This window comes from Mizuhopecten yessoensis, unplaced genomic scaffold (genome assembly GCF_002113885.1).
Source record: "Mizuhopecten yessoensis strain PY_sf001 unplaced genomic scaffold, ASM211388v2 scaffold11073, whole genome shotgun sequence".
NCBI lineage: Eukaryota > Metazoa > Mollusca > Bivalvia > Pectinida > Pectinidae > Mizuhopecten > Mizuhopecten yessoensis.
In genome coordinates, this window is record NW_018408866.1 from 326144 (window position 1) to 338557 (window position 12414).

Sequence of the window (12414 nt, forward strand, 5' to 3'; positions counted from 1 at the left end):
CAGATACCCACTAATCTATCGGAAGTAGTAACGTTCCCACCTCTAGGACTAGTTACATATACCCACTAATCTATCGTAAGTAGTAACGTTCCCACCTCTAGGACTAGTTACAGATACCCACTAATATATCGTAAGTAGTAACGTTCCCACCTCTAGGACTAATCCCAGATACCCACTAATCTATCGGAAGTAGTAACGTTCCCACCTCTAGGACTAGTTACAGATACCCACTAATCTATCGGAAGTAGTAACGTTCCCACCTCTAGGACTAGTCCCAGATACCAACTAGTGTATCGTAAGTAGTAACGTTCCCACCTTTAGGACTAGTCCCAGATATCCACTAATCTATCGTAAGTAGTAACGTTCCCACCTCTAGGACTAGTCCCAGATACCCACTAATCTCCTCTTTTATTATCAATCACTACCAAAAACACGACTTACAAGTTTGTTGTCGTTTGTCATAAACATTAAGGGAAATTTCTATCGGGGGTGATAATTTCTTTACTTGCTTTAATGAGGTGTCAAAAAAAGGGAGTAATTTATGATGGCTTTTAAAGTTTTTTTTGTTACTTACCTATCTAATCAAGGCTGCCATTTTGTTCGGAGTCTAAAAAAATGATGCAACAATCATCATGAAATAAAATTGCAATACACGAGTCAACAAAATATATTGAGCAATATAGAATATGATCATTTTGTTTTAAAATAATAGTCCCAAGTCATTTGGAAATAAAGCTATTAGTATTTTTGATATTTTCTACTTGTAATGAAATATTCAACATAATTAGATAACACTGAACATGCTGTAAACAAGCTGCAGTATACCAGTTTATCACATAACTGACCAATGTTACTATGTCATACACACGTGTAATAAAACCTACAGGTGCTGCGATTGGTCAAAACCGTGGAAACCTATTCCCACGACACTTTGGTACAATTGTACTACTTTTATTTAGTTTACCACATGATACATTAGCTGTTATTCTAAATGGATTTAAAATGTTTATGTTATCATTATTGTTTTCATTGCATTTTAAACTTTTTATTATTTTAAATTAAATTGTACGATTTTGTACTGCGCGGAACGACAGTACTATGATTGGAGTACTATGGTTTTTATCTATATACAGTCAGCTGATAACACATAATCGCATTTGAATTATTTTTTTCAAATTATTTGATAAATAGAATCTTACATTCTTGTCCTTGTCATATTGAATTTATTTAACGCGTTCAATAAGTTGATATGACACTCGCCTAAAGGAACTCGTTTAATAAATTCAATATGACATGGACACTCGTGCAGATCCTCTATATATACGAGTATTTAATGTCGATAAATTGTTACACTATATGTTATTCTTTTGACAATATTTATCACAATAAACCACCGTTATACCGCTCTGTACAGAAAACCGTTATGAACGCAGTCACTCATGTACATGTGTTTCTTGACATTCATATCCATTGTACATAAACTAGTACTCTTATTACCACCGTGACTTCCTCAAACCTGTCGTTATATTGCGTATTAGAACCAGAAATGATCATTGTATGTCACAGGGTCGTTCCTGCCGGTTCCTTACGGTCCTGTTCAAGAGATCGGCTCTGTAACAGGGGGCTACTGGGACTCTTTAATGAAGAAAAAATAAATACAAGGTAGGTTAAGGTAGGGCACACCCAACAAAAATCAGAGTTACTTCCCTTCTCAATAGTCCATAGCAGTGATACAGTCCACGCAACACAACGGGAAAACCTTACAAATCATGTGATTCTATAAGGGAAAGCATCTTATTCCTAACATTTCGACGGTAAACAAAACAATGGAAAGAACATTCACTTAATCCCGATATCATGACGTATCATATCAACAAAGAAAAATCTAGAAGAAAGGGTGCAAGTGTTAGTAACATAATGTCTTGTTTTCGTTAATATTTAGTTATAAATAGGGAAGACAACATTTTAATTATATGTATGTATTAGGTCCAGTTGGATGAGTGATCGATGCCATTTTGTCACGCCCGGCCGGGTTATCCTTCCATCCTCTATATTGCCACCGTGTCCTTCACCACAATTACGACTGATGTGGGGGATGCTGTTCCATCACCACAGAGACAGCTCGTCACACCATCGTTGATCGACACATCATCGTCACTCGTCATACCATCGTTACTCGTCCACGTGCTATATACTATATATAACCATTATATAACCATATAACCACCTTTGACATTCTAACATTTTATAAGATATTCTGACAGTATATTATACAGTCATGATATATCCGTTCATTTGTGCCATATATTGGTCACAAAGACCTAAATATTTTTATACTTTGTTTATGGAGTTTTATCCGTTAATGCAAGTCTGCTACCAGTATACGTGTAACATATTACATGGCTAGCAAGTTGTACTTACTGTATATTATCAATCATTATTTTGTAAATAAAACTGAAATTCTAAAATATTCGTTTTCATTTTATTTGCCTAACAAACAATCTTGCAACACAAGATTTGGAGAAACGGAAGAAGATGAAAGCTATGGGCTCCAGTCACGATTTTATTCAGAAATTCCTTAACTGATTCTTATTAGTGTTCCTTTGGTGTTACTGCCCTGATTCTCTCATAGAGAACGTTGCATTACTTGTAGTTGACATACATTTACATGGCAGACTATCGATGCTGAGGCAGAAAACACTTACCCTTCCAGAACACCCAGTCATACTCTCTTTTATAAATGTTTGCCATAGTTTCGTCGAATTTGAATTCGATTTACGACTTTGTTTACGACTTCATATTCTTTTCTTTCTTCGTTGAAGATTTGGTCTGAAAAAAGTTAACATAATCAATAATGCAAAATAAACGCGTAAACTGTGACTCCCTTATCATCTTCTGTACACATGGACATACCAATAAGTTCATATTCAGTTTCACTGACGCTATATTGAACCCAGAAACTTACACCAGTAATGAGCTTACATCTGGAAATCACCCCACAATTGCATCTCTATAATTGATCTCAACACTATTTAACAATCACATTAAATGCTTCAATGTGACTTTTAAAATAACAATGAGTTTGGGCTCAACCAATGGCGAGTTCTAACGTACATCAATTGTTCTTGTTAACTGTGAAGACACATTGCGTCACCGGTAGGTAAAGTTAAAAGATTAAAGATGTCACGGTGGAAACATTTAACACATAATTACTAGAGCCACTATACCTATAATATATCGTAACAAAAATGGAAGGCATGCGGCTAACTATATGATTGGTTTCAGGAAAACCCTGACCAATAGCTAGGCTGATTACGGAGGAACGACAACCAACTTCAAAGTCAGCTAATTTTACCGTTACGCGATCGACAAATTCTTCTGATGTACATGTACATCAAAGGATCAAACTAGTCTACTCGTTTCATCCACAAGGTTTAGGCACACCGAGACTTCGATTTTGCTATGACATAGTCCAGGGGTGTAGAGAGCGAAAGTGAGCGTAACCCCTGGAGCGTCTCGGATGTTATCAACAGAACCGCCGTTATTGTTTGTTATCTGAAGATCGGCTACATATTTGGGTCAAAAATTAGTACAGAATATTTACAACCTGCGAGGATACAATTAAGCAAGCTTTATAGATATGTATTTTCACATTTTTATCACTTTTACCTTAAGTTTAGAAGCAGGGACTGAAGAGAGCACTAGAGAATGGGTACGGAATGTGTGCAACGGAGTAAGACATTTAAGCAATCTGTTTATCAATGTAAAAAAAAAGCGTTAACGTTGGACAGTATTAACAGGTATCGGTGGCATCAACGTCTGTAGGAAGGACATGGAACCTCTGCAGCAATTTTCAAAGATATCTCATATGCATGGAGGTTATAGGAACATTAGCAGTCAACAGCTTAGGGAAAATAGTGGTAACAGATAGAATGTTTTTGTTGAATTTGAAGTCTGTTGGACTGTTTGGATGCTTTGACTAGAAATTTAAGAAGGGCAAGAAGAGAGGTTATGTTTTGCTGGCAGATGTCTGACCGTAGTTACGATATCATCTGAGCGTACCCTTTCTTGAATTAGGCATATTCTATATTATGTTTCTATTTCTGTAAATCGCCACTGCTAGATATATTATATGCTGAGGGATTTGTCTGACGTTCTGTGAAACCAGAAGACGTTACCATGGTGATCGCTTCACAACATGATTTTGAATGAAGGTGATATACCAACACGCGTAGATGGACAACTTACTTTCCATGACGACGTATACTGAAGTAACTTCGGTCTGACACCATATTGCAGTCGAAAGGGACGAGACTGGTGGGAGTGGAACAGTTCCACCACCAACCAAAGAATGGTAGATTGACTCAAGAGAGGAAACGAACAAAGCATGACGACGAGAGCAGGGGAGAAAGGTGATAGTCTAGTTTTTAACTATGACGTAGGCGGAATGAAAGGACCCATTGCTATGAACCAGAAAGTGAATGTTGGTACTACTTCCAACCGAATGATGTATAGATTTAAATGTCTGACAGCGTTTTATACTCCTATTACTGGTCATTTACGAAAATAATCAAATAAAACTTTGAAATACGGAAGTTAACATTTCTTTCATAACAGTAGTGAGTGTACATGACCAGAACACCTACATATATGTATTGTAATTTCTGTGTATACAACCTAATATAATGAGTTCATTAAACATCGCCAATACGGTATTTATACACCAGCGATACCTCTATACCGACTAACAAAACCCGTGTTGAACGGATATAGGCAAACAATTGCATTTATTTAAACATATCTTTGTAAAATGGTTACAGTTATACACTGTGAGGTACAGCATGGATACGCTCACACGACAGGGTATGAACGTCACTCACTGTGAACTCTGTGAACATTCTTTCAGCTATGGTCACTACGTATACCACAAGAAAAAAAAGTTATTTTAAAATGAATATAAAAAAACGATAAACGAAAAGGTTTCCGAAAACTATTTTAAATGGTTGATTCTGATATTAACAAGTTTCACATTTAGTCGTTATTCATTGTCGATAGCACACGTTGCTCGTTCGTAATGTCTTAAATAATAAACACGTCTTATCTATTTGTCTTATTGTTAATTTTCACTAAGAAGAACTCGGTTCACCAGTACATAGTTTCGCCCCTGGTGTTGTCAGGTGCTTGTCTCTGGTATGTTGTACTTCTCCGATTTCTGTGGTTGTCTTTTCGTTTTCCTATACATACATTTCTATTTTCTTTATGAAATAATTATGATACTAATATACATGTATGCTGCTACCATTATACTGACGAATGAAATGTTTTGTTAGAACACATTCTGACTGAAATGCTCCTCTTCTGTCAGGATGTATTGTATGAGCTCTACACTGCGATATTTAATATATGTTATGTATATGGAAAGGTCCAACATGATTGAGTATAAAAACAAACGCTATGGAACCGTTGCTAATGAATCACCTTTGCAACTTGATATCGCCTAAGTGTTTTGTGTTTTGTTTTTAGAACGAGCCATTTTCTGGAACCCCCTTACAGTTATACCAAACGCTTGTAGCTCTGTAATGTCCGAGCTGAAACTGTCCGAAGTCGCTATTGACAAGGCTGACACATCAGCACTTACTAATATTGGAACATTTCGACCTTTTTAATGTCAAAACTAAACATTTTAAAGATTCTGAATGTCTACGCCGAACCTTTTGGAACTCAATAATATCCAAGATAAAACATCTGGAACTCTCTGTTTGTCAAAATCCGAAACTGCTAGAAATCTGTCCTTATATTTACCTAAGATATGCTAGAAATCTGTAATACCAAGTTTGACACATTTCGACCTCCAAAATGGTTAGGCAAATTACTTTTTATCGATAAGGTATCTAATGGCTGTGATTGTGAAAGAAATATCTAACAGGTTTCAATAATAACATCACCGAATCGCATAGAAAAATATTAACCATTTGTAGCTACTCTATACTGTAGGTGACGTCTAGTGAAGGCCACATTTTAAACCATTTAAGCCTTGAAGTACGATGTGCAAACTATTAAGAAAATGACGCGTTTATGCCTTATACCTTTTTCTCGACAAGTGAATACAGTGTCTATATCTTACATGTACTTGGTTTACCTCCTCTACCAAAAATGCCCTCGCGACGGTTCTCTGTCGTGACATGGTTTAACAGGGGGAGGGCACACTGTGTAGTCAATGGTGAGTAATGTATTGTCTGTATTGTGTCATTGGATTTTATCTGGCTAAAACATAAAGTTTTTTAATCACCTATTCTATTTGCCAACCCAAGCACACACGTAGAGTCTATTTGATGGACAATCCATTTATACAGGGACCTTTATGCTAGATTACATCAAAACCCAACACCCGGATCAATAGCTATCAGCCTGTATGTATACCCTTACATCGTGCCAGGTTTGGCCGAAAATGGTATTCACTCGATCGCACCCGACATAACAATATACCCAACCCCGTATACATAGTGACATCCGAGCGGCCGTCCATGGTCGACATACGGGGTAGGCATCTTTACCAATATAGGGCTATCTGGCTGGTAACAAACGAAGAGGGGCCGCATTGTCAGAGGAGAGAGGGCCACTCCATACTGCTTCAGTAGGTATATTAACATAAACCTAAATGATAAGAACAATCGTTATTATAAATAGTAAATGCCATAGTGGTGTTGTTTATGTAAGCTTCAATTTACTTTTGTATGTAAGAATGATTCAAGTTAAGCATTTTTATAGTTTGAAATTAAGCATTTTACATATCATGTGTAATTAAAAAATTCATGTATATCGCAATAAATGTGGTAAATTTTAATTCTGCGATAATGGAAAACCCATTACAGACATTGGTTGAGATTTGTAATCTTAGAGTAAACATTTTGTCATTGATGAAAGGGGTTAAAACATGGACATACTTTACTCTTAGATACGAAATGTATTAAACGGAATTTAACATTACAATATACCAAAAGCGTGTGTAATATTTTTGTAATCAATTTTTATACAGAATTAGTAGAATTGCATATTCAGTGCACACATACACGTTTAAACAGAAAAAACCCAAACAATTAGTATACACGTGCACTAAAAACAAAATTGTGTTACTCACAATCGATAGAAAAAACCTTTGATGTGTTTTGTAAAGTTTGTACTGTGCGTTGCTTGCGGCAACGTATAAGAGCGCTGTCCCATTTATTTCCTTCCTCTGCCATCAGTTTGTAGGCTATAGGGATTTATCACACTCCTTACACGTAGTGGTTGTAGTTATAGCCTGTATTTACGAAGGCATTATAATAAACGTGTGATATATATTAGAAAACAAACTTTTCATTTACACGTTTCTGCTGAGCAAAAATCATGGTCAACTTTGGGCTGACACCAACATTGTCAACCCTGCCGAGTCTTATTTCGATTTTGACCAAGCGTTGTGTGAGGGATTGGGCATGCTGATGGTGAAATACAAATGATTTTATATTATGTTTGTGATATTCAAGCCATATTGAATTGGGAAGAATATAGAGGCATGACTGTAACAAAGAATGATTATGAGAAATACTCGATGAAACGCAACAGTTACTCTACAGTACCTCATCCATGTGTTTACACAGCATTTATGTACGGTTTGTCCCACGCAGTGATGTATTATGTTAGCGACACAATCACTCTACAACAGTCTGTCGCTATATCTACACACCAAAATCGTAAATTCATTTACGTCAAACACCCCTGTCACATGTATTGTCTACTCTTTGAATAATTCCTACTTCCTGTAGTGTTATGCGACTTCATAAATATTCTTAAATAAACAGATATATTGGACATACGACATGGTTAACCATACCAAATCTATATTGACATAGTCAGTCACTTACAACTTTACCTTGTATTGTCTAGGTAAGAAAGAATATATCATTATTAAGATGAACTGATAAACCCTTTATTTTGATGATTTAGTTTATTTTCATTTTCCTCTTTTTTCTTGAGAGGAGATTCTAACAAATATTCACATTTTTACATCATAAGAAAAAAATCCTCTTGCCATTTTAAATATCGCAAAAATTAATTGATTTAAAAAAGTCGTCACATCATTATTGTTAATAGGTCGTCGTCGTTGTCGTCTTCATTTTGAACCCTATCTGCTTACGCTCATAGCAGGTCTATGTAGAACATTTAATACCAGTAGTTATATTCTGCAGATGCATAATTACACTTAATTAACCTATTACAGATGAGCCGTTTACTCCTCAATGCTAGTAATGTGTTAATTCAAAGTACGTAAACAGATACTTTAGTATCTGAATCATTTCCAGCTTCTCAAAACACATAGACATCTTAAAAAGCTTATTACAATGCGTAAGACATCAACCTTATCAACTTAATTGTACTCGCTATTTCACAGTATCCTTTAAAACTTAATGTGGATAGTTTTTATTACGAGCTTTTGGAAAACAATCCATAAAGTCACTATACACAAGTAAAATTACATAGATCATCCAAACCAAAAGACGACAAAGATATATTTAACAAAAACAGTGACGTAAGTTTTTGAGCTTCTGTATTTCGAGTTTTCGTAAAACACACTAGTGTATTACATTCACAACGAGGTAATGTATGGGGTTTGATGTAAAATATTTAGGAAAAAATTGAAATGCATTTACACTACTCACATAGTAGAGTAGCGAACACACATAGCCAAAGTTCGATAGATTTGTATATCTTTAAGCTGAGATAAATTTCAGCATACACGCGCAAACGTGTCGCAATACGTCTAATTAGTATAATGAGGCGTGTAGGTGTCATCTGCCTGTCCACAATAGCTCGCCTACGAGGCGTGTCTTCTAGATCTGTCGGTACATACTCCCTTATCTAAAGGGGATCCGTACAGAGCGACGCCTATCGTACGTTTGGGCACCGAGTCACATCACCGATAAACGGTGTTTATAGTAAATTCTTATTTTGTACACCGTTGGCCTTTGCTTGTTTTTAGCAATAACAGGAAGTTATTGAATTAAGTTATTTAAAGCTAAGGAGTGAGTAAAGCATGATATACTGTTTTTCTCTCCCCAAAATATTTAAACCATACGAAACGTTAAACTTTTATTGCGGTAATTGCATTGTCGAGAAGTTAATATAATTTACTGTTACAATGCGTTCTACTAATCGTATTTAATAATAAGACCCCCTATGTGTGTGAAGCCACATTGTACCTTTTTTAAGATTTCATCCAGTTGCCTAGCTCTAAGTAACTATTTACTATTGTAAGTCGTCAATAAACAAGTCCGACAAAAGCAGAAATATCCATCAAATGAATACAAGAAACGTAAACATTTTACACAATATACCCCATAGCTTCTACGCTGTAATGGGAGAAAACAACCGGGAAACCTATAAGGCACACAAATATCACTGGAACAAAACATGGTTGCCCTTCTGATATTTTACATGCTCATGGTGTCTTTCCTTTAGATTTGGTGTCTCATCGGTTTTTATTTTCATATCGACTAGGTGTTGAGTACGATTTACATGTCTTTATATTTTACTCAACTCAAACTAACATTCATTTAAATTTTGTTTTCAATATCCTGAAGCAATGACTCGATAAATAAAGTCGGTTATTACAAGTTTATAATTATCGATCGTCTTATCAATTGAACATTAACACCAATACATTGGTACAACATGCATCAGGGTATCAAAAACGAAATAATACTAAAGAATTAAAATTCACAAGCCTCGAAAGTAGTCACATTTTTTTTTATATTCTTTAGCGGTAGGTCATTATGACGATTTTTAAGAAAATGAATATTTTATATGCATATCATTGTTTCGTTTCAAGATAGCTGGGACTGTTTTGACCAAAAACAGTGATTGAAAAATTATTTTGCGAGCTTTCGAAAGTATCTGTTTCCTTTGTCATGGAAACAATGCAAAGGATTTGAATAGAGTAAATATTATTCTTAACAAACTGATGAATCTCGTTCCGAACAGCTGAGACTAATTTTTGAGATTGAAGGGCACTACATGTACATTTTATATGCGCAATAAACATAACTACAAACAAATCAACACAGTACAGGTAGTATCGCCACCTAAACACCATGGATGCACCTGTAAATCTTCGTATGGGCAGTAAATTATTTTTATTGGTCCAATTGCGTAATTTACGTCAGATTTGTGTTTATCTATCGTAATTCTTTACGCTGTCCTATCGCTAACCGGTCTTTTTATGACTTTAAATATTCATAAACATCTTTTGTTATAGGTACAAGTGGCCACTATGAAAACTGTAAGGGGCTAGTAAAATATGAGCTCAAAGAGTAAAAAAGACAAGAAACGAAACAAGTTAGACCAACTTCTGCATATCGACCACAGCGACGTCTACTTTGAAAACGAAAGGTTAGACACAGAATTATCGCGAACGATAGATCAGCTAAGCAAGGACTTCCATCGTGTGACTCAGCAGCATGAAGTGGATATCACTGACCAGAAAGATACCATTGTCGCCCTTAAAGCAGTGCAAAGCACTTCAGAACATCCGCTACTAGCCCCATCTACCAACAAGCCCCGCCGTCCACGACCTAAACATAAAAAGAAGAAAGATTCAGACTCAGAGGACTCCTGGGGTGGTGATTCTGACTCTTCGGAGGATTTTGCATACAGAAAACCAACTGGTAAAATCCGATCTCTTCCGAACGGTGGAAGGGAGGAAGAGGAGGACGAAAGACAGAGAGTTGCTAGGTTACGCCGTATAAATAAAAGCAGGAGAAAGAAATTTCCGAAAGAGTGGTACACGTCTGTTCTCCCAGCGTCTGACGTCCCGATTCCACGTATTCGCAGACAGCAATCAGCTCCGCCGGGAGCAAGGGGACAAAAACCTTCGACCAATTCAAATTCCCGGGCAAAATCATCAAATCCATTCTTTAGAACCATGTCAACTACAACACTATCAAGCCGTCCAGAATCTGCGGGTGGTCTTAAGATTATATGTAGCAAACCTGTAAAACCTGTTGTCATGTCATTACGAAAGCTAAAGGAAATATCTTATATAGACAATTTTGCAGATAGAATACCAAACAAACGGGCCATTCGACAGCAGGGGCTCCTACTAGCAACGAAAACACGTCGGGAAGAACTGGATTATGAAGTGAAAAGCTTCATGAAGACAATAGACGAGAAAATTCTAAAAGATGAAGAGGATATTAAAGAGAAAGAGACAGAAAAGGACTCTGAATCTATGTATCCAGATGTCTTGATTCCACCTGATCAACTTCCAGAAGTGCCCTCTTAACAAGAAATAAATGTGCAAGAGAATGATATCAAGGACCGTACGTGTTTTGATGAACTAATAGGTCGTTTTACCAGCGTCATGTGAACGTTTTTGTGTTAAGTGGAATTTGGAATGTTATCAATTTCATGTAAACGTAATTTTGTAAAATGAAAATAGTGTAATGAACGTCATGTGAACGTTTTAGTGTTCAATGAACTTTATGTGCGTGTGACCAACGCCATGTGAACGTTTCTGATACAAGTGTGTCTTGTTGCTGTTAAAAAAGATTTAATCAAAACAGCGCAACAGTGACCTGTGATATTAGCGTTATTCTGTACATTCTTGTCTAAACATCACTTTGCTATTGTTGACAGCAGTCATAATAATGTGTTGTTTTGGACAGTAGGATCACCATGTGTTGTTTCTGTCGGTGGATCATCATGTGTTGTTTCTGTCGGTGGATCATCATGTGTTGCAGACAATGAAAATCAACTTTTCGCAATTTCTCAATGAATAAATACATTTGTGAAAAATACATCACAAGGATATAGATCTTGGTGTGTCGTTCGGTGCTGATAGATCCTATATAAACCTGTGTTCTGTCAAACTAAGGGTACATTTGTCACGTATATACTTCTGTTAGTTATATTCATGTACTCTATGCGAGTTATCGTAAACATGGTGTTTGTTAGGTCATGTTTGTCCATGAGAAAAAAATGAACATTTTGTATTGGTTATTTTTGTTTAATGTGATCAGATTAAAAAGAAATTCAATGAGTTGGTAATTGTGTATTTTATCTTTGAATAAAGTAGCTTTCATTGTTCCAAATCAGTTCAAATTGACAAGGGCAAATGCAAGGTCTTCAAAATAATATTATAAAGAAAATGAAACTGGTGTTAAAAACAAGTTAATCGCACTTGCAAATATAATTCATAATAAGATAAATGTAAATTTAAGGATGTACACCTCTGAGAAGTCAAAATATTCCTGTATTTTTTTTTTTTCTTATATGGATTTTTGGAAAAAGGAGTTAATGGCATAGTAGGAAATGCAAAAAAACCTACATGTCCGTGTGTTCGTTGTTTTGCTATGAACGGTCAAAGATACCAATTTAACA

General features: G+C 35.9%; 1 protein-coding gene and 1 long non-coding RNA gene across 3 annotated transcripts in view; both read left to right on the forward strand.

Annotated features, from left to right (window-relative positions):
• LOC110465413 overlaps window positions 1-2458 on the forward strand; it is a 5682-nt gene extending 3224 nt beyond the window's left edge. The window contains exons 2-3 of the long non-coding RNA XR_002464614.1: window positions 1567-1662; window positions 1987-2458. This is a non-coding gene — a long non-coding RNA (uncharacterized LOC110465413). The remainder of the gene's footprint in view (window positions 1-1566; window positions 1663-1986) is intronic.
• Window positions 2459-6366: 3908 nt separating this feature from the next.
• Window positions 6367-12074, forward strand: LOC110465394. 2 transcript variants are annotated; one of them, XM_021521172.1, is made up of 2 exons: window positions 6367-6638; window positions 10292-12074. In XM_021521172.1, exon 2 carries the CDS (start codon window positions 10334-10336, stop codon window positions 11315-11317), a length of 984 nt encoding a protein of 327 aa, XP_021376847.1. In that variant the 5' UTR covers window positions 6367-6638; window positions 10292-10333; the 3' UTR covers window positions 11318-12074. The 2 variants fall into 2 exon arrangements, with proteins under 2 accessions (XP_021376847.1, XP_021376846.1); XM_021521171.1 differs by having other exon boundaries at window positions 6367-6634.
• Window positions 12075-12414: the final 340 nt, after the last annotated feature.

Coding starts and splice junctions, on each gene's coding strand:
- LOC110465394 (XM_021521172.1), top strand. CDS start 10,334: ATGAGCTCAAAGAGTAAAAAAGACAAGAAACGAAACAAGTTAGACCAA.